Raw genomic sequence first — 23,307 nt, 5'->3', positions numbered from 1 at the left:
TAATGTAAAGGGAAATAATAAACCTAAAGGGCCTATTCCACGGAACGATTATCGTCCGTATTCGGCTGATATCGGCCGCTACGGACGATAATCGTCCCGTGGAATAGAGTGCAACGATCAGCCGACATCGTTCATGTCGGCTGATCGTTGCAGTCGCTTGTTTTTCAACATGTTGAAAAACAAGCGACTGATACAGCAACGATTTGCTGCCATCGCTCCGTTGAACAGGAGAGTCGGCAGCAGACGCTGCTGTATCCTATGGGCTGCCCGGACGATCAGCGATCCACCGGGCAGCCCCCCCGCAGCTCCCCACCGCCCCTCCCACACTCACCTGCTCGCTGCTGCGTTGAATATCGGCGGCAGCGAGCGGGGAACGAGGAGAAAACGAGCGCTGAGAGCGCTCGTTTGCTCTTCTAAACGACCCGTGAGATAGGGCCTTAAACCCTGCACAATGCGTCATTTAAAGACTGCTCAGAGATTCTTCCACACTGGGATAGCATCTCAGATCATATACAAATTTATCATTAAAAGGGTATCCCACTTAAATATAACAGTTAATATGTTGCTGCCCATGGTGAGACTAACAATTCCTTCCATACTTGTTATTATCTATTCAGACTCCTTCCTCCAGTTCTCAGCTTCTGCTTAAAACACAAAAATCTGTGTGTAAGCTTTTCTCTCTGTCTCCCCCTCCTCCCCCCTCCCTTCTGAGACGGCTGATGTAAACAAGTCCCTGACTGGCTGTATCTGCAACATTGTAGCTTCGTTGTAATGCTGGGAGGGTTAATCACAGTGAATTCATTAGTAACATGACCTCAGAATAACCCTCCCAGCATTACAAAGAAGCTACAATGGTGCAGATACAGCAAGCCAGGACTTGTTTACATCAGTCATCTCAGAAGGGAGGGGGAGGGGTGGAAGAGAGCAAAGCTCACACACTTTAGTGTTTTCAGCTGATTTTTGTGTTTTCAGAAGCTGAGAACTGGGGGAAGGAGACTGAATAGATAATAACAAGTATGGAAGGAATTGTTATTCTCACCATGGGCAGCAACATATCAAAATTTATGTTTGAGTGGAATAACCCTTTAAGTTCAATGGAACCTCTGTATTTAGTTAGGCTTTCAGCTCCCTCTAGTGGTGGCTGCAGGCAGGCAGAATTTTACCATTTACTTTCTATCACATATAACACCACCCAGAAGTGGATCTTACCCTTTGGTCTGGAAGGTCCCAGTCGCATCTTGCAGCAGAAAGAACTGATTCTGTGTCTTCTGACTGTTTCCCGTGTACAGATAATGTTCTAGGGGGACCGGTCTCTTTGTTGTACTAATGACGTATATTTTCCTCTTCTTAATTCTCCTGTAAGATGTTATTACCGACAGCAAGAATTCTATTAACCAGGACATCAAAGTAACTATGAAATGTTAGTATATGAGTATTCAGACAGACTCTAGGTGCTATAATACTTGTATAATGACTTGCGGCACTCACTAGTGTGACCTTTTTTTATTTTTTTTGGATATAAAAGGTCATAGGACACATAGGACATCATCCTTATCCGTGCCCTATGACCTTTTATATGCAATAAACGTTGGCAAAAGTTCACACAGGTGAGTGCCGCAAGTCATTTTAAAAGTGTATAAGCATAAGAATGGTGCAGAGAACTTCTTATAAGAAAAGGGGGTGACAATATCACTTTAAGCACAAGGTCGAGCAGCCGTATTATTATATCACCATGTGACTCACCCAATCCAATCTGCAAACTCTACCGTGTTGGGGACGGTGGCGCTCAGCAGAATGATGTTCACATGGTCTGGCAGCATTATAAGAACCTCTTCCCATACAACACCACGCTGGAGCAAGGAGGGGGGAATATAAAGGGGGTTAGTGAGGTTGTGAGAAGAACTTACTGCAGTATATGATTTTAAAGGGGTACTCCAGCAAAAATCTATTTCTTTCAAATCAACTGGTATCAGAAAGTTACATAGATTTGTAATTTACTTCTATTTAAAAATCTCCAGACTTCCAGTACTTATCAGCTGCTGTATGTCCTGCAGGAAGTGGTGTATTCTTTCCAGTCTGACACAGTGCTCTCTGCTGCCACCTCTGTCCAGAGCAGGAGAGGTTTTTATGGGAATTTTCTGCTGCTCTGGACAGTTCCTGACATGGACAGAGGTGGCAGCAGAGAGCACTATGTCAGACTGGAAAGAATACACCACTTCCTGCAGGACATACAGCAGTATTGGAAGTATTTTTAAATAGAAGTAAATAGAAGTAAATTACAAATCTATATAACTTTCTGACACCGGTTGATTTGAAAGAAAAAGATTTTTCCCTTTAAGACTTACCTCAGCGTCATTAATATAATGAACCTCATCAAAGATGACCCATTCTAGGTCCCGGATGACATCAGAGCCATTGTACAGCATTGATCTAGGAAGATGGAAAGAATAGGGAGAATACCTCTACATATATGTATGCATTACTTATCCTTCAGAGCTGCATTCACAATACAGCAGTATGTGATGTACCTTAAGATCTCAGTGGTCATGATGAGACAGGACGCCCCAGTATACAGCTGCACATCTCCAGTGATCAGACCCACATCTCCAAATGTGATCTTGAAGTCTCTGAATTTCTGATTGGATAAAGCCTTGATGGGTGAGGTGTATATAGATCTAGGGAAGAAGATACAAGAGCATGGTTATGAGGAATACTGACAGACAGGGGGCGGTATAGTCACACAAGGGATGCCTGGCTATGGAACACTGTGTACAGCGAGACCCTCACCTGGTCATGTGCTTGAGGGATAGCGCTATAGCGTATTCAGCCACCACCGTCTTCCCGGCAGACGTGTGAGCAGCAATGAAGACGGAGGAGCCGGCCTCCAGACACTGTACCGCCTTCTTCTGGAAGGTGTCCAGCTCAAAGGGATGCTGCAAGGAAAGTCATGGTCTATCAATGTAAAGAATCAGGCGATTCAGCGCTACAACACGGGAGGGCAACAGTGACGTCTATACTACAATATACAGAATATATATATGTACGTACCTTAAAGGCCAAATCTGGGATACGCTTATAGAAATCATCCACAGGGGAGTGACTGTCCAGGGGGACGGCCCACTGCTCCTGGGGGGCTTCTGCTGGGGGAGAGGCCGGGGGAGGAGGCGCCGTGCTGGAGACCGTCTATGAGAGACATCAGGAGTGGTAATACACTGAGAGTGATCCCCATCGAGAAATCAGATAGATAGAAAGATAGGAGATAGATAGATAGATAGATAGATAGATAGATAGATAGGAGATAGATAGATAGTAGATAGATAGATAGGAGATAGATAGATAGATAGATAGATAGATAGATAGATAGATAGATAGATAGATAGATAGGAGATAGATAGATAGATAGATAGATAGATAGATAGGAGATAGATAGATAGATAGATAGATAGATAGATAGATAGATAGGAGATAGATAGGAGATAGATAGGAGATAGATAGATAGGAGATAGATAGATAGGAGATAGATAGATAGATAGATAGATAGATAGATAGATAGATAGATAGGAGATAGATAGATAGGAGATAGATAGATAGGAGATAGATAGATAGATAGATAGATAGATAGATAGATAGATAGATAGATAGGAGATAGATAGATAGGAGATAGATAGATAGATAGGAGATAGATAGATAGGAGATAGATAGATAGGAGATAGATAGATAGATAGATAGATAGGAGATAGATAGATAGATAGATAGATAGGAGATAGATAGGAGATAGATAGATAGATAGATAGATAGGAGATAGATAGATAGGAGATAGATAGATAGATAGGAGATAGATAGATAGATAGGAGATAGATAGATAGGAGATAGATAGATAGATAGATAGATAGATAGATAGGAGATAGATAGATAGGAGATAGATAGATAGGAGATAGATAGGAGATAGATAGATAGATAGATAGATAGATAGATAGATAGATAGATAGATAGATAATCTGCTGATCGGACACTTCCCATCCTCCTCTTGTTACCTCCACTCCCAGCTCCTCCAGGCTGTTGGTCCGGGGGAGACTTTCTGTCTTCGCTCCCTTATCCTTCTCTTTGGTTTTCCCATCTTCTTCATCCTCACTCGAGTCTCCCAATGTGAAATCTTCCAGGGATCCCAGCAGGCTGGCAAAGGGCAGGATCCCCGGGGCCTGGGAGCCATCTGCCCGGAGAAGCAGGCTGCATTATACCGTATACTTTTCTTGCAGATATTTTAGCCTTCTATATCTGACTGAGCCTGTAAGTCCGGGATGACTTATTTCCTTGGTTTGGATTCATTATGGTTATATATAGATTATGCTGCACTACCATAGTGGAATCCCCTTTTTACCGCCACCCCCATCTGGCTTTAGGAAAGCTAAGTGAATTTACCTACATACTGGTTGTCACCCAGCTTTCCCAGAATCAGATATACCTACAGAAAAGGCTGTAAGCCCATGTATGAGAGGAGCTTTACATATGGGGGAATGCCTGTTCTCAGCGTGTTAGTATACTATAGTGATACTTACCCGGCTGCTTGAAGTTCATTCCATGTTTCCAACCAGGAGGAACAGTCAGCAGATCTGTAACAGGAAGGAGACATATAGTCAGGGCTTTTCTCAAGAATTGTCCTCATCCTGTTAATTCATACAAAACCGCCTGGAAATCCTGATTATTTACAAAGCAAGATAAATGACTGCAGTGTCATCTGCTTCATCCCAGCTCTGCTGCATATATACATTTTATGGCTATGTTCACGCAACGTATTTTTTCGTAAAACCACAGCCGTTGCACAGCAGGCGTGATTATTACGAAAATATACATTACCTTTCTGTCTATGGGATCTCGTCCGGAGCGTATACACACGTATACGCTCCGGCCGGGATCCCTAGCGGCGCCGCAAACAACTGAAATGTAAGTTCAAACTATGGAGCGAGCGGCTCTGGCCGCACGCTCCATTGTGTGCTGTGGAGAGTTCTGATGCGGGCGCACGGATGCGCCCTCATCAGAACTCTGCGCCTGCAAAGATCATCCCACCAATACTGTAGTACCAGCCGAAATTATCTTTTCAGAGACCAGTCGTTCCGTGACCTGGCTGGGTCACGGAACATCCGGTCTCTTACATAGTGTGAACATAGCCTATTACTGTGACTGGGTCATGTGATCTCTGAGCAGCCACCTTCTTAACATTAAAGGGGTAGTTCACAAAGAAAAAAACTTCTTTCAAATCAACTGGTGCCAGAAAGTGACGGACATTTCAAGTTTACTTCTATTAAAAAATCTCCTGTCTTCTATTACTTATCAGCTGCTGTATGTCCTGCAGGAAGTGATTCTCTACAGTCGGACACAGTACTCTCTGCTGCCACCTCTCTCCGTGTCAGGAACTGTCCGGAGCAGGAGAAAATCCCCATAGAAAGCCTCTCCTGCTCTCAAGACTGGAAAGAATACACCACTTCCTGCAGGACATACAGCAGCTGATAAGTACTGGAAGACTTAAGATTTTTTAATAAAGGTAAATTACAAATCTCCGGCACTTTATGGCAACAGGTTGATTAGAAAGAAAAAGAAGTTTGGTGAACGACCCCTTTTAGATTGCATCAGCACAACAACATTGTCTCTATTACAGAGTGATAGTCGGCTGAATCGGATGATTATCGCTCTGTGTAATAGGGCCCACAGACTTCATAATGGCCGTCTCTTCATAGTAAAGGAGGTGACTACAGACATAAGGGAGGCACCTTTCTCAAAGTCCAGCGCTTCTTCCTCATCCCCTGCGGCCTTTATCTGATCTAGGGTGGGTTCATCCATTCCCCCTGGAAAAGAGAGGGATGGTGTAAAGACAACCTTGGTCAACATAATAGTATGTACAATACCTATCACCTCCTGCATGATCAGTCTCTGACATCTTACCAGGCCAAAAGGGAAAGTTAGAGGTGCTGCCCTTGACAGACTGTGATGGAGGACCCGGAGGGCGGCGAAGAGAGAGCGAGTTCTGAGCAGAGAGGCCGCTGTGCCCAATAGAGATCTGACAAGTGAGAAGGGAGGAGCGGAGTTCAGGAGAGAGTAAGCTATTATTTACTACATACATTACTGATCCTGAGTTACATCCTGTATTATACTCCAGAGCTGCACTCACTATTCTGCTGGTGGGGTCACTGTGTACATACATTACATTACTGATCCTGAGTTACATCCTGTATTATACTCCAGAGCTGCACTCACTATTCTGCTGGTGGGGTCACTGTGCACATACATTACATTACTGATTCTGTACTGTTACATCCTGTATTATACTCCAGAGCTGCACTCACTATTCTGCTGGTGCGGTCACTGTGTATATACACATTACATTAAAGGACAACTCTGGCCATAACTATTTTTTAATATGTTATTACTTATGGAAAGTTAGGCAAATTTCAATTGTACATTAATTATGGGAAATGCACATATAGGGCTATTTCCCTTAATTTAGTGGATCAGGGAGACTTCAGATTCTGAAAAAAAAGTGACGTCACGAACCGGGGGTGTAATTACAATGGAGTGTCCAGCAGGGAGAGTACCATTGACTTCTATATATAGTGCGCCCATACTGGACACTCCATTGGAATTACAATGGATGTGTATGTAAATGTAATATACAGTGTTTTTGATTGAATACATTTATGGAATACTTTGTGGAGCAAGTGTTCTTGCCCCCCCTAAAGTATTCCATAAATGTAATCAATCAGTACATTTGGATACTGTAAGCCCGCCTCTGCTCTGGACTACACTGAACTATTACTCCCATCACCTCATAGCATGAGCAGGTGATGGGAGGTGTAGTAGCTTGGTTATCGCTATGAGATCGCCACCGCCGCCGCTAATGCTGCTGGGCGCCGCTCATCACTGCAGCCATCATCCTCCTCCGCTCCCCCCTCCTGCTTCTTCCGGGATCCGGCAACTTTACATTATCTGATGGCTGACTCCCTGCCCGGCCGCCGCTCTCTGATCACGTGCCGTCTGAAGACACCAGGAAGCACCGGGAGCCGGTATGTGTGATCGGAGAGCGGCGGCCGGGCAAGGAGTCAGCCATCAGATAGTGTAAAGTTGCCGGATCCTGGAAGAAGCAGGAGGGGGGAGCGGAGGGGGATGATGGCTGCAGTGATGAGCGGCGCCCGGCAGCATCAGCGGCTGTGGCGATCTCATAGCAATAACCAAGCTACTACACCTCCCATCACCTGCTCATGCTATGAGGTGATGGGAGTAGTAGTTCAGTGTAGTCCAGAGCAGAGGCGGGCTTACAGTATCCAAATGTACTGATTGATTACATTTATGGAATACTTTAGGGGGGGGCAATGGTACTCATTGACTTCTATATATATAGTGCACCCCTGCTGGACACTCCATTGTAATTACACCCCCGGTTCGTGACTTCACGGTATTTCAGAGAATCTGAAGTCTCCCTGATGTACTAAATTAAGGGAAATAGCCCTATATGTGCATTTCCCATAATTAATGTACATTAGAAATTTGTCTAACTTTCCGTAAGTAATAAAATATAAAAAAATAGTTTTGGCCGGAGTTCTCCTTTAATGATTCTGTACTGATCCTGAGTTATATCCTGTAGGTCCCTGTGTATATACATTACATCATTGATCCTGAGTTACATCCTGTGTTATACTCCAGAGCTGCACTCACTATTCTGCTGGTGGAGTCACTGTGTACATACATTACATTACTGATCCTGAGTTATATCTTGTATTATACCCCAGAGCTGCACTCACTATTCTGCTGGTGGGGTCACTGTATACAGATATTTATTATGAAGCGTTCGGTAAGGTGTAATATGGGGTGTGATATGTTGGATATAAGGAGATCGGACACATTGCTCTTTCAGTATAAGGACTGATCCGTTAGTGTGTGATGTCATGTTACCTCACTGATCCCCCGGAGTTCCCCAGTTGCTGCGTTTCGTTCCATGCTGAGCTCGGTCTGCGGGGCGCTGATGTCCATATGATAAAGGGATCCGACATCTTTACTGCGAGGAAAAGACCTGAGGGAATATTAAGCGTTATTAACAGGCCGTCCTCCGGATCCAGTAGATGACATCTGTAACCAATCGGATCACTCACCTCCGGCTCCTATCAAAGTCATGGATGGAAAGATATTCTGGGTCAGACAGATACTTCTCTATGACATCATAGGAGAGATCCACGTCATACGGGGGTAGCCCGTGAGGAACCTGGGGGGAGGAATAACCAAAGTGTAACTATTCTTATCACCTCAAACCTTCTAATATATCAAGTGACTCCAGGGGCCACAACCCGGCAGACCTTACCACTGTCACAGCTGAGGGTTTGTTACAATGGTATCTACTCAAGAGAGGAAGAGTGGCAGCACAGATCTCTCTCCTGTCCTTGTTACAATGTGTCAGCGCAGCCCGAGAGTCCCGGCTATTCAGCTCACTGTTTGGAGTGAATAGAACTGTAACAAACCCTCAGCTGTGAGACGCATTAGATCTGTACAGGTTGTACATAGGAATGCTCCCATACCTTGAAATTGTGAAGAATTAAAGCACTTAAAGGGGAACTCCAGCATTTTTTTTTCTTTCAAATCAACTGGTGCCAGAAAGATCTCAAATCTTCCAGTACTTATCAGCTGCTGTATGTTCTACAGGAAGTGGTCTATTCTTTGCAGTCTGACACAGTGCTCTCTGCTGCCATCTCTGTCCATGTCAGGAACTGTGCAGAGCAGGAGCAAATCCCCATAGAAAACCTCTTTTGCTCTGGACAGTTCCTGACATGGACAGGGGTGGCAGCAGAGAGCACTGTGTCAGACTGGAAAGAATATATCACTTTATGCAGGACATACAGAAGCTGATAAGTAATGGAAGACTGGAGATTTGGAAGTAAATTACAAATCTATATAACTTTCTGACACCAGTTGATTTGAAAGAAAAAAAACATTTTGCCAGAGTATCCTTTTAACCCCTAGACGACCCTGGGCTTACCCGTACGTCCTGGGCCGCCTAGAGGTGTTCAGAGCGGGGCTCTGATCGCCCCCCCCCCCCCCCCCCCCCCCCCCCCCCGCGCGAGGGCGGATCCCCGTGTTCTTACCCGGCCAGGGTCTACGCCGTAATATCGCTGATCCAGGCTTGGCACTCAGTTGTTTTGGGCTGCAGCAGCCGAAAGCAATCGAGTGCCGATCTCATCGATCTATGCAGTATAACTATACTGCATAGATCTCAATGAGAGATCAGTGTACTTATACTAGAAGTCCCCCAGGGGGAAAAACCCTAACCCCAGGGGGGGGAATAACCCTAACCCCAGGGGGGAATAACCCTAACCCCAGGGGGGAATAACCCTAACGCCAGGGGGGAATAACCCTAACGCCAGGGGGGAATAACCCTAACCCCAGGGGGAAATAACACTAAAGGCCTTATTCCACAGAACGATTATCGTCTGTATTCGGCCGATATCGGCCGCTACGGACGTTAATCGTCCCGTGGAATAGAGTGCAACGATCAGCCGACATCGTTCATGTCGGCTGATCGTTGCAGTCCCTTGTTTTTTAACATGTTGAAAAACAAGCGACTGATACAGCAACGATCTGCTGCCGTCGCTCCGCTGAATAGGAGCATCGGCAGCAGACGCTGCTATATCCTATGGGCTGCCCCCCCGCAGCTCCCCGCCGCCCCTCCCGCACTCACCCACTTGCTGCTGCCGCGATGAATAGCGGCGGCAGCGAGCGGGGAACAAGGAGCAAACGAGCGCTGAGAGCGCTCGTTTGCTCCTCTAAACGACCCGTGGAATAGGGGCATAACCCCAGGGGGAATAACCCTAACCCCAGGGGGGCTTCTAGTATAAGTGTAAAAAAAAAAAAAGTGTCATTATTAATAAAAAGCCCCCTCCCCTGATAAAAGAGTGAATCACCCCCCTTTTCCCATGTTATAAATAAAAATAAATAAATAAACGTTTGGTATCGCCGCGTGCGTAATCGCCCGAACAATTAATTAATCACATTCTTGACCTCACACGGTAAACGGCGTAAGCGCAAAAAAAATCCCAAAGAGCAAAATCGCGCATTTTCGGTCGCATAAAATCAAGAAAAATTGCGATAAAAAAGTCGTATATGCGCAATCAAGGTACCGATAGAAAGTAAACATCATGGCGCAAAAAATGACACCTGACACAGCCCCATAGACCAAAGGATAAAAGCGCTATAAGCCTGGGAATGGAGCGATTTTAAGGAACGTATATTTGTTAACAATGGTTTGAATTTTTTACAGGCCATCAGATACAATATAAGTTATACATGTTATATATCATTGTAATCGTAACGACTTGAGGAACATATATAACAAGTCAGTTTTACCCCAGGACAAACGCCGTAAAAACAAAAACCCTCCAAATAAAAAAAATGTGTGTTTTTTTTTTCAATTTCACCACACATTTAATTTTTTCCTGCTTATGCAGTGTACTTTATGAAAAAATTCAGCCTGTCATTGCAAAGTGCAATTAGTGACGCAAAAAATAAGGGCTCAAGTGGGTTTCTAGGTAAAAAAAAAAATGCAAGTGCTATAGGCCTTTTAAGCACAAGGAGGAAAAAACGAAAACGCAAAAATTTAAATTGGCCCGGTCCTCTAAGGGTTAATGTATTTTAAATGTTGCCGATCCAAAACTTACCGTAGACAAAGGAAAGGTGGATCCCTTAGGGTTAGGGGCATCAGTGATCAGCTCTAATCTCCCAGCAATGCCCACTTCCAGAATGGAGAGCGGGAGATCCAGTGGATCTACAGAAGAGAGATCTGAAGGTAGAAATGATGGGATTAGTTTATAGGAGAAGAGTTCATTGCATCCTGAGCTAATTGGAGGGAAAGTGGATCAGCTGTCCACAGCAACCAATCAGGTTAAAGCTTTACAGACTCTACTGAGGATAAAGAAGTGATCTGATTGGTCGCTATTGCTTTTCCTTTGCATTAAAGAGTAGTCTGGCATTCAACATTTTTTTTCAAAGAGCCAGGGAGGAGGTGGCTGAACCTAACAACATGCACCTACCTCCCCGGCTCCAGCACATGGGTCCGCTGTCGGCCCCTCCGGCTTCTGATCTCTTGGCCGCTTCCTGGTCTGAGTGGGGACCCAGATCTTGATGTGTCAGCCCCACTCAGCCAGTCAGCGTTCGAGGTGGGACCCCGCTACGGGTGCCGGAGTACCCCTTTAAACCCCCCTATTATCTATAGGAGATTTCACATCATAGGTATTAATCAGATATAGTATTGCTGGGGGTTTGCTACACTTGCGCCCTGATAAAACACCAGAGCGAATAATAATTTTTTATTTGTTGCTACAACTACAACCCCCAGCAAGTTGTCACATGATTAATATGTAAGACTGGAGACAGGTCAACCACTGGCAATGCATGCTGGCGCTTGTTGTACCACTTGGCGTATAGAAGCAGTTATCAGTGTCTCCCAAGCTGTGGATGTCCAGCTGTAGCAAGACTTCAACTCCCATCATGCCCTGATAGCTGTCTAAAGCAATGGCTTTAGTTGATGATGGGAACTGTAGTTCTGCAACAGCTGGCGGGATTAAGGTTCCCCTTACCTGATCTAAAGCAGAGATGGGCAACTATAGGGCCTTCAGCTGGTGCAAAACTACAAACCCCATCATGCCTGGACAGCCGAAGGCTGTCCAGGCATTATGGGGATTGTAGTTTTGCAACAGCTGAAGGGCCTATGGTTCCCTATCTCTGATCTAAAGCAATGATCTCCAACCTGTGGCTCTCTAGAGGACTGCGGTGCATGATGGGAGTTGTAGTTTTGCAACAGCTGAAGGGCCTATGGTTCCCTATCTCTCATCTAAAGCAATGATCTCCAACCTGTGGCTCTCTAGATGACTGCGGTGCATGATGGGAGTTGTAGTTTTGCAACAGCTGAGGGGCCTATGGTTCCCTATCTCTGATCTAAAGCAATGATCTCCAACCCAAGGCTCTCCAGAGGACAGCAGGGCATGATGGGGATTGTAGTTTTGCAACAGGAGGGCCTATGGTTCCCCATCTCTGATCTAAATCAAAGATCTCCAACCTGTGGCTCTCTAGAGGACTGCGGTGCATGATGGGAGTTGTAGTTTTGCAACAGCTGAAGGGCCTATGGTTCCCCATCTCTGATCTAAAACAATGATCTCCAACCTGTGGATCTCTAGAGGACTGCGGTGCATGATGTGAGTTGTAGTTTTCAGCAGCTGGATGGCCCCAGGTTGGGGAACGCCGGTGTTGCCCCTAACCTTGTAACTTACCTAGTTTACTCATTGTAGAGGTCTGGGATTCATACGAGAAGGACGGATCGGCATGAGAAATCTGGAAATTCCTGAGATATTCAAACACAAAGTCTGTTATAAAATTGCAAAACTTTTCATTGTATAATAATTCAACTTTATTAACAGTTCCTTCATGCACAGAGCAATTTGAAGTCAGGTGTCATCCATCACCATAGTAACAGATGTCACCCTGTGAGCCGCTGTTAGCTTCATCATGCACCACACTGCTGCAAACATGAACTTAAAGGGGTATTCCAGCCAAAACATTTAGGGTGAGTAACCCCTAATTATACAGTAATACATACAGGAACATATGTTTCAGCTAAAATGACACTAAGATCAGCTATACAATATGCAAATTCATGATCACAATGAGTCATTGTTAGTTACCATTCAATGCAGTCAGCTGTACTACAAAACTCAGCACTTTGCCAGTGTGTCAGTAAGGAGGAGAGTGTACCATGGGTGACAGACGTCAGAGTATGGCAGAAGTATTTGATACCTGACTTGTCTCCAATAGAAGCCATTTTTAAGGAGACAATTACATACATCGTAATGGAGTTTTGTCCATTCAAAGATGGCGGCCACGTAAACTCCACATGACACGTACATTTTTTTCTCTAGTAAATGAACTTCGGCATCTTAGCAAGGCGTTACGACTCCTGCGTCATGACGCAATTACGTAATCGGATGGCGGAAGTCAGTTGTGGCGTTGTACGTGGAGTCGGGGAGGTTTATCTAATGGTTGGCACGGCCGTGTGATAGAATGAGGAATTGCAGATACGTGGGGGGAAGAGCAAAATGCAGGAACTGGAGCTCCTCCTATATATAGTGACGGTATATAGGGGGACTCTGCATGGCACAACATAGGGGGTTGACGAGTAACACTGTATATAGCGAAATTCTTGAAGACACGTGGTGGTTTGTGTATGTGGTAAATTTTATTGGGGAACTCTGGGTGACACTATAGAGGGACTGTAATACTGTATATGGGGGAACTCTGGGTGAGACTATAGAGGGACTGTAATACTGTATATGGGGGAACTCTGGGTGACATTATAGAGGGACTGTAATACTGTATATGGGGGAACACTATAGAGGGACTGTAATACAGTATATGGGGGAACTCTGGGTGACACTATAGAGGGACTGTAATACTGTATATGGGGGAACACTATAGAGGGACTGTAATACAGTATATGGGGGAACACTATAGAGGGACTGTAATACAGTATATGGTGGAACTCTGGGTGACACTATAGAGGGACTGTAATACTGTATATGGGGGAACACTATAGAGGGACTGTAATACAGTATATGGGGGAACTCTGGGTGACACTATAGAGGGACTGTAATACTGTATATGGGGGAACTCTGGGTGACACTATAGAGGGACTGTAATACTGTATATGGGGGAACACTATAGAGGGACTGTAATACAGTATATGGGGGAACTCTGGGTGACACTATAGAGGGACTGTAATACTGTATATGGGGGAACTCTGGGTGACATTATAGAGGGACTGTAATACTGTATATGGGGGAACACTATAGAGGGACTATAATACAGTATATGGGGGAACTCTGGGTGACACTATAGAGGGACTGTAATACTGTATATGGGGGAACTCTGGGTGACACTATAGAGGGACTGTAATACTGTATATGAGGGAACACTATAGAGGGACTGTAATACAGTATATGGGGGAACTCTGGGTGACACTATAGAGGGACTGTAATACAGTATATGGGGGAACTCTGGGTGACACTATAGAGGGACTGTAATACAGTATATGGGGGAACTCTGGGTGACACTATAGAGGGACTGTAATACTGTATATGGGGGAACTCTGGGTGACATTATAGAGGGACTGTAATACTGTATATGGGGGAACACTATAGAGGGACTGTAATACAGTATATGGGGGAACTCTGGGTGACATTATAGAGGGACTAATACAGTATATGGGGGAACACTATAGAGGGACTATAATACAGTATATGGGGGAACACTATAGAGGGGCTGTAATACAGTATGTGGGGGAACTCTGGGTGACACTATAGAGGGACTGTAATACTGTATATGGGGGAACTCTGGGTGACACTATAGAGGGACTGTAATACTGTATATGGGGGAACACTATAGAGGGACTATAATACAGTATATGGGGGAACACTATAGAGGGACTATAATACAGTATATGGGGGAACACTATAGAGGGGCTGTAATACAGTATATGGGGGAACTCTGGGTGACACTATAGAGGGACTGTAATACTGTATATGGGGGAACACTATAGAGGGGCTGTAATACAGTATATGGGGGAACTCTGGGTGACACTATAGAGGGACTGTAATACTGTATATGGGGGAGCACTATAGAGGGGCTGTAATACAGTATGTGGGGGAACTCTGGGTGACACTATAGAGGGACTGTAATACTGTATATGGGGGAACTCTGGGTGACACTATAGAGGGACTGTAATACTGTATATGGGGGAACACTATAGAGGGACTATAATACAGTATATGGGGGAACACTATAGAGGGACTATAATACAGTATATGGGGGAACACTATAGAGGGGCTGTAATACAGTATATGGGGGAACTCTGGGTGACACTATAGAGGGACTGTAATACTGTATATGGGGGAACACTATAGAGGGGCTGTAATACAGTATATGGGGGAACTCTGGGTGACACTATAGAGGGACTGTAATACTGTATATGGGGGAACACTATAGAGGGGCTGTAATACAGTATGTGGGGGAACTCTGGGTGACACTATAGAGGGACTGTAATACTGTATATGGGGGAACACTATAGAGGGGCTGTAATACAGTATGTGGGGGAACTCTGGGTGACACTATAGAGGGACTGTAATACTGTATATGGGGGAACTCTGGGTGACACTATAGAGGGACTGTAATACTGTATATGGGGGAACTCTGGGTGACACTATAGAGGGACTGTAATACTGTATATGGGGGAACACTATAGAGGGACTATAATACAGTATATGGGGGAACACTATAGAGGGACTATAATACAGTATATGGGAACTCTGGGTGACACTATAGAGGGACTGGAATACAGTATGTGGGGGAACTCTGGGTGACACTATAGAGGGACTAATACAGTATATGGGGGAACTCTGTGTCACACTATACAGGGAGACTTTAATACTGTATATGGGGGAACTATATGTTGGAACTCTTAGTAACACTGTATATGGTGGAATTGTTTATGATAGGGCATTGGGGTTGCTCACTTGGCAGTTTTAAGGAGGACTCTAACACTGTATGGGGAACTCTTTATGACACTACTGTGTATGGGGGAACTGCTCATGATAGTATATAGGGGAACTTTGCATAACACTATATGGGGGAATCTGTTGACACTATAGAGGGGGCTCTAACACTGTGTATGGGGGAACACTGGATGGCACTTTATAGGGGGCTCTAACACTGTGTATGGGGGAACACTGGATGGCACTTTATAGGGGACCTAATACATTCTATATGGGAGATCTCTTTATGACACTATATATAGGGGACCTAATAACACTGTATATGGGGGAACTCTTGATGACACTATATAGGGGAACCAATAACACTGTATATGGGGGAACTCTTGATGACTCTATATATAGGGGGCCTAATATTGTTCTATATAGGGTAACGCTTGGTGACACTTTATAGGGGACCTAATAACGTTTTGTATGGGGGAACTCTTAATGACACTATTAGAGGGCTTGATAACACTGTATATAGAAAAAGTTTGAATGACACTATAGAGAGGGACTTGGCGTATCACTGTGTATGGGGGAGCTCTGAATTACACCATATGGGAATCAAAAAGCACTTTATATGTGGAAAGTCTGGATGAAGCTATATGGGGAAACTAACTGCATATGGGAGAACTCTTAATGACACTAGGGGGCGCTGAATAACACTGTAATCTGGGGAACTATGGCACTATAGGGGGGCTCTGCATGTAGTAAAGCCACAAGGACTGCATCATCTTTCCTGTAGATCAGATTCTGTAATGGAAAACCAGAATTACAATTTTCTGAATTTACCGTAAATAATAGATGTGAACTGAAAACTGCTGATGTTTCTTTACCAAATTCCCAGTATTTTGGGGGGTAAAATGACAACATCCTCTTACAGGACCGTGCTGCTTGTGAGTAGTTGCCTGTCACTTTAAATGGCTATATATAAACGTATGATGTTTTGCTGTACTGCAGTGATCTGTGTGCATACTGGGCCTTTAAACACAACGGCGCAACAGGCCCAAATCCCAGAAGAGCCAGGATTTCCCCGATACTAATAAAACATAGCTATAATTAATGTAGCCGGTGGTAACCGAAGATAGCTGCAGACTACCTTGGTAACAAATGGACTGTGGTAATAGACTTTATAAACTAGACACTTCCGCTACAACTAGTTTCACATACTGGGCCTGGACTCGTTGGCCTGTGTGCACATTGAGTCTGGACTTGTAGGCCTGTGTGCATATTGGACCTGGACCCATTGACCTATGTGCTTATTGGGCCTAGACTTTTGCATATCGGGCGTGGACTCGTTGACCTTTGTGTATATTGGTCCTGGACTCGGTCTGGGCTTGCTGTCCTGACACTTCGCAGCCTTCTGCATACCTTTTTCTTTAGGTGGACGTTGGTTGTGATTATCGATGGGTAACCCCTTTCAGGGTGAGACCAGGAGACTGCAGGTGATCTGAGCATGTTCGACTATCTCAATGGATGGCTCTAAGACAGTCGTAACCAAGAACAAAACTAAGCAGGAATTAGTGAGTCTAGGGGGAACGTGTATCTGTCCCCCTCTCCGTCCAGCTTGGGTGTGCCAGCGCTGCCGGCCGAGGGCACGGATGCTCAAGGCCCCGTCTCATTGACACCCCTCTCGCCTTGCAGCGCTGCTGAAAGAAAACTGGCCTGATGAGAACTAGACATGGTGTGATGAAGGCTAGAAAACACTAGTGGCTGTTTGGAGCAGGTGATGTTTGGTGAACGGAATCGGAAGCCCCATCCCCCCTAAGCCTATGAAAAAAACCACGGAAACCCTTTACTGTGAAATATTTTATGGCCGCAGTTCTTCCTAAGGGTTACAATATATTAAATCATTAAAGGGGAACTCCAGGTAGAGGTAAAGAAAAAATGAACCTTCTGCAGAAGCATATAGCATTACTTACCTATCTATGCCAATTTTGAAACTACCAAAAATCCATTTGTTGGGGGTTTTTGATCTGTATTGTGTTTTTTGTACTTCCTGGTTGAGCAGTTCTACACAGTACTACAGGTCCCAGAGGGCAATGCTTTCCCTCAGCTGTTTTTCACAGTCCTCCATCCTGTTCACACATTGCAGTTTCATTGTGTTACTGAATTATTTGCAGTACTTTATCCTTTCTTTGTGATCCCACCCCTACACAGCACACAGTTACTACCTGTAACACCACACAGCACTGTATTCTCTACCTGTAACACCACACAGCACGCTGTATTCTCTACCTGTAACACCACACAGCACGCTGTATTCTCTACCTGTAACACCACACAGCACGCTGTATTCTCTACCTGTAACACCACACAGCACGCTGTATTCTCTACCTGTAACACCACACAGCACGCTGTATTCTCTACCTGTAACACCACACAGCACACTGTATTCTCTACCTGTAACACCACACAGCACTGTATTCTCTACCTGTAACACCACACAGCACGCTGTATTCTCTACCTGTAACACCACACAGCACTGTATTCTCTACCTGTAACACCAGACAGCACGCTGTATTCTCTACCTGTAACACCACACAGCACGCTGTATTCTCTACCTGTAACACCACACAGCACACTGTATTCTCTACCTGTAACACCACACAATATGCTGTATTCTCTACCTGTAACACCACACAGCACTGTATTCTCTACCTGTAACACCACACAATATGCTGTATTCTCTACCTGTAACACCACACATCACTGTATTCTCTACCTGTAACACCACACAGCACACTGTATTCTCTACCTGTAACACCACACAGCACACTGTATTCTCTACCTGTAACACCACACAGCACTGTATTCTCTACCTGTAACACCACACAGCACACTGTATTCTCTACCTGTAACACCACACAGCACGCTGTATTCTCTACCTGTAACACCACACAACACACTGCATTCTCTACCTGTAACACCACACAGCACGCTGTATTCTCTACCTGTAACACCACACAGCACCCTGTATTCTCTACCTGTAACACCACACAGCACACTGTATTCTCTACCTGTAACACCACACAGCACTGTATTCTCTACCTGTAACACCACACAGCACGCTGTATTCTCTACCTGTAACACCACACAGCACGCTGTATTCTCAACCTGCAACCCTCATATTGGAATAAAGTAAAGTGAAGTTGAGCCCCACAATAAGGACGTTATCCAATATTATATTACATGGTATATACTGTTCATGCCTTGGTTTTTCTCCAGGTGGGATTGGCAGTGTCGGCTCTGATCCTCTCTGCCGTTTAACATCATTTAACTGTTACTGCATCATTTTTTTGAATACGCTGCAGTACTGCAATGAAACTTTAACGTGTGTAAACACAGCCTTAATTTTACTGCAGAGTTTTGCACAATCAGTCAAGTTGCCGCAGCTGCTTCTTGCCGGTCAGAGATGGTGACTCACTCAGGGGATTGGTGGATCCAGCTGCACATCCTGTGACATCACGCCCTGCCCCCTGTCTGCATCATCAGCCTGCGCTCAGCAAACACACACAATGTGAGACAGAGGCATGGAAGATTTGTCTCCTAAGGGGGGATAGCAGTGGGAGCAGGAGACAATGTGAATTGGCACAGGGGCCATTTTTCTTCATTTCCTTGATTTCTATCAGCTACCAATGGGGCAGAACTGCACAGATATAGTAATACATTATATAGACACACATATATAACTTTTACTGTACTTTTAATAGAAAACAAGTTTTCCTTATGTGGAGTTCCCCTTTAACATAAATTCTCCATCAGTCAATTTCCTATCCTCCCAGAATGAACTTTGTAGCAAAATGGGGGGAGCTTCCAGCTCCTGGCGAACCGCGGCAACTGAGCGGAGACAGCTCCTTAAATTTGAATCCGGATTACCGCTCTGACGGCAGCCAATCACAAAGTGGTCTACTTGGGTGCCACTGTTCTCGGCCCCTACCAGATTCGCTGTGACCGATCAGAATTTTTTTTGTAACAACAGTAACACTTTAAAAAAAAAAAATGACATGAACTGTGTTTATCCACGGAGCTCACTGGGTGGTAGAATCTGCTTTTCCCATGTTAACCAGCTCTTTATGAATAGTTCACATATGAAGTTTGAAAAATTATCCTGGTTGTTTATGCCAGTGATATACTGCACAATTTATTAACCCCTTAATGACCTTTTTCTTTTTTTTATTCTTGGGTTCTTTATACATCTACACCATGGGGGAGATTTATCAAACTTGTGTAAAGTAGAATTGTCTTAGTTGCCCCTAGCAACCAATCAGATTCCACCTTTTATTTTTCAAAGAATATGTAAGAAATGAAAAGTGGAATCTCATTGGTTGCTAGGGGCAACTGAGCCGGTTTCACTTTACAGCAGTTTGATAACTCTCCCCCCATATGTATATATGAATATACACCAGCCAGACCAGTGCTTTTAGAGCAGAGTGGTGGTCAGTAACCTAAACAACGAGCTGTCAACAATGGTATCGGTAAAAGGAAACACGTTTGTTAAATGATACTCAATAGAGAGAAAAAATAGTCTGCTTATGGATGACTATCTGCTTCTCAGCAACATTTACGACTAACATCAGGAGTTAGTTACATAGGCAACACCACCCGCAGACACAGTGTCGTCACAGCAATGGCCACACGTGGCGCAGTTGTTACTGTGGTGGTCTTTGCGTGGGGCTTCAATATTTTTAAGTTAGGGACCCACACGTATCAGGAACCTTGGCGTGGTGTGTGGGCTTACTCCTGATTGTTAGTAAATGTTGCTATGAAGCAGATGGTCAGACCTAAGCAGGTTGGATGTGCGGTTATATATGTTTTTTTCTTTATTGAGTATAAGTTTGTTAAAGAGGATGTACCATCAGGTACATCCTCTTTAATCTGACACAGGGATAGAACGGCGCCGTCACGAGCAAGCCGGTGCCGTGGTCCGTTTTTCGATTCGTGGCCCGGTTCCAGTGTATGGCGCCGTTCTGTGCACAGGTACCGGGCCGGTGCTCAAGCACTGGAGGTGGAACGGCCGCCCCCAGTGGGAAGAAATTCCCTCCCCTCTTTTCTTTTTATAAACTATTTAACAACACAATTTGCGGGTACAATAGAGGGGCTGCAACCCCGTAACCACCACTTCAACAAGTAGAGCAGAATGAAGCATTTACATACATGGAACATCTTATGGATAGCAAGTGAGAGTAAATGTTGGGAGGGAGAGTAGGCGGCACTGAGGGAACCCCCTGCCAACTCCCAATTCCCCATTTTTCAATTTTTTTTTACTTCCAAGGAATAGGAAACTAGAGAGAGGGAACAGGCTGGAGCAGCCTACTCCAAGGCTCAGTGGGCCACAGATAACAGGGTTAAAGAAAGAGGTGGGGGGGGGGGGGAAGAGTAAGAAACCAGGGAAGGGGGGTGAAGCAGTGGACACAAAGAAAAGGGGGAGGGGGGTAACATTAGGGGACGAAAGCAATCCAGAGGGGCCGAGGGCTAACCCCTCATACACCAGGGTAGCATCTCCTCCAAGCAGTTCGGAGTATTCTGCCGTCTACTGGAATTCCATCCATGGGAGCCACGTCCGGTAGAACCGGGCATTGGCATTGTGGAGGAAGGAGGTCATATCTTCCATTCTCATTACCTCATTAACCTTCGGGATCCAGAGCACAATGGGGGGAGCGTCTGTGCGTTTCCAATACAAGCTCTGGCGGTCATGACCAAGAATCTCAGAACAGCGCCGGTACTTGGTGGTGGACATCTCAGTGTGATGGAGGAGGAACAGCATCGGGGGGGAAGGCTATCGTCCCAGAAACCTTCCGGGCTATCTCTTGGACCTTATCCCAGAAGGGGGTAGAAATTCCCTCCACTCTATGACGCGGTTTTATTGATTCAAACTGAGCTGCGTCATAGAGGGGAGGGAATTTCCTCCCACTGGGGACGGCCGGCCCACCTCCAGTGTTTGAGCACCGGCCCGATACCTGTGCATAGAGAACGGCGCCATACACGGGAACCGGACCGCGGCAAATCAAAGTCTGTCTATCTGTCCCGTATAGACTTACAAACGCCTGAACCGTTTGACCCCAAATTTGGCCCACAGATACATTGGGTGCCCGAGAAGGTTAGAAGGTTCCATCCCAGCCAGGTGTACTGGAGGAGAGGGGGGAGAGCGCCCCATAGAAATTAATGGGAGAATCCCCACACTGCACACACAGGTAATATAATTAGTGCTGCAGCTCTCCAGCAGGTATGGCAGTTGGAAGCCTTAACAACCAATAGGATAACTACTTTCATTTACAGAGGGAGCTGGAATCTGATTGGTTGCTAGGGCAGCTGCCTCACAACAGATCTACAGAAATAAATACAGTAAGGGTACAAACACACTTTTCTGTGGTAATTTATATGGTTAATGGCTACAGAAAATCCCAGGCAGGGTTAGTTGGGGTGTGGTTATTGGGATGGGGGCAGGGCTAGAGGGGGTGTGGTTAGTGGGGAGCCCACACTAAGGCCCATGGTACACTTAATACGCCCCTGAGCAAGAGTATAGGTTTATGTATAAAAACCTTATTATTATTATATTCACATTGTTTCAGTGGTGTTCTTTTGAATATTTCAGTTTCACTTATTAATTTTTATTAAAGGAGAAGCCGAGGCACTGACTTTTTTAAAAAAAAAACTGCTGGGGAAGAGATGGGTGAACAAAACAGCATGCATCTATATTCCCGGCTCTAGCACTTACCTCCCTGACCGAGACACGTCAGGCCCGTTCAGCAGCAGAGTTGGGAGCCCACTACGGCCGGGGCCTGGCTGAACGGGTTTGGAATATCACATCCCAGGTCCCCTCTTAGACCAGGAAGCGGCCGGGGACCAGAGAATAGGACAGTGGACCCCAGTGCTGGAGCTGGGGAGGTAAGTGCATGTGTCCATGTTGTTTTATTCACTCCCCAGCATATTTGAAAAAAAAAAAAACAATTCCATGCACGGGCTTAAGATCTACTGCAATCCCGGAGGCTATATGCAACCCGGGACCGCGACTATTAGCAGGCACGATCCGATCACCGCACCTGCTCATTAGGTATATAAATGCAGCTGTCAAAGTTGACAGCTGCATCTAAATACCTTTTCTCCCCCATCCGTGGTGGTCTAGTGGAGGGACGCCCCCCCCCCCCCATGTGAACGCGGGGGAGAGCAATAGAACACTAATCTCATTAATCTATACGGCATAGATCTCAATGAGATCAGTGTAGTGATACTAGAAATCCCCCAGGGGGAATAACCCGAACCGTAGGGGACTTCTAGTATGTGAGTAAAAAAAAGTTGTTTTTTTTATTAAGAAAAAAAAAACCCCTAATAAAAGTCTGAATCACCGCCCCTTTAACCAATTTATAAATAAAAATAAATAAACATGTTTGGTATCGCCGCGTGCGTAATCGCCAGAACTATTAAATTATCACATTCCTTATCTTGCATGGAAAATGGAGTAAGCGCCAAAAAATTCCAAAGTGCAAAATTGCGCATTTTTGGTCGCATCAAATCCAGAAAATTGTTATAAAAAGCGATCAAAAAGTCGCATATACGCAAGCAAGGTAGCGATAGAAAGTACAGATCATGGTGCAAAAAAACTTCACCCAGCCCCATAGACCAAAGGATAAAAGCGCTATAAGCCTGGGAATGGAGCGATTTTAAGGAACATATATTTTTATCAAAAGGTTTTAAT

The 23,307-nt window shown here is 45.0% G+C and overlaps 2 protein-coding genes across 5 annotated transcripts in view; one reads left to right on the top strand and one right to left on the bottom strand.

Moving 5' to 3' along the window:
• The window catches only part of SKIC2 (SKI2 subunit of superkiller complex), a 35,644-nt gene that overhangs the window by 10,625 nt on the left and 1,712 nt on the right, over nt 1–23,307 (bottom strand). For 2 of the 4 annotated variants that reach the window (XM_069943991.1, XM_069943994.1), the window contains exons 1-15: nt 12,711–12,793; nt 12,300–12,370; nt 10,692–10,813; nt 8,139–8,248; nt 7,942–8,059; nt 5,938–6,052; nt 5,766–5,840; nt 4,557–4,610; nt 4,035–4,210; nt 3,049–3,183; nt 2,788–2,933; nt 2,529–2,675; nt 2,346–2,430; nt 1,744–1,850; nt 1,210–1,356 (exon numbers count right to left, since the gene is read on the bottom strand). In XM_069943991.1, coding sequence (XP_069800092.1) covers nt 1,210–1,356; nt 1,744–1,850; nt 2,346–2,430; nt 2,529–2,675; nt 2,788–2,933; nt 3,049–3,183; nt 4,035–4,210; nt 4,557–4,610; nt 5,766–5,840; nt 5,938–6,052; nt 7,942–8,059; nt 8,139–8,248; nt 10,692–10,813; nt 12,300–12,312 — 1,550 coding nt within the window. In that variant the 5' untranslated portion in view covers nt 12,313–12,370; nt 12,711–12,793. Of the gene's footprint in view, nt 1–1,209; nt 1,357–1,743; nt 1,851–2,345; nt 2,431–2,528; nt 2,676–2,787; nt 2,934–3,048; nt 3,184–4,034; nt 4,211–4,556; nt 4,611–5,765; nt 5,841–5,937; nt 6,053–7,941; nt 8,060–8,138; nt 8,249–10,691; nt 10,814–12,299; nt 12,371–12,710; nt 12,794–23,307 lie in introns of those variants that run through there. The other 2 variants (XM_069943993.1, XM_069943992.1) reach the window with 1 other exon arrangement.
• Nucleotides 13,107–23,307, top strand: part of LOC138766410 (complement factor B-like) — a 61,110-nt gene continuing 50,909 nt past the window's right edge. Inside the window, exon 1 of the mRNA XM_069943995.1 lies at nt 13,107–13,157. Within this exon, the coding sequence (XP_069800096.1) occupies nt 13,122–13,157 (36 nt within the window). The 5' untranslated portion in view covers nt 13,107–13,121. The remainder of the gene's footprint in view (nt 13,158–23,307) is intronic.

This window comes from Dendropsophus ebraccatus, chromosome 10, assembly GCF_027789765.1.
Source record: "Dendropsophus ebraccatus isolate aDenEbr1 chromosome 10, aDenEbr1.pat, whole genome shotgun sequence".
Taxonomy (NCBI): domain Eukaryota; kingdom Metazoa; phylum Chordata; class Amphibia; order Anura; family Hylidae; genus Dendropsophus; species Dendropsophus ebraccatus.
Note: the sequence above shows the minus strand (reverse complement) of the source record. Positions and strands in the feature narration are given on the sequence as shown.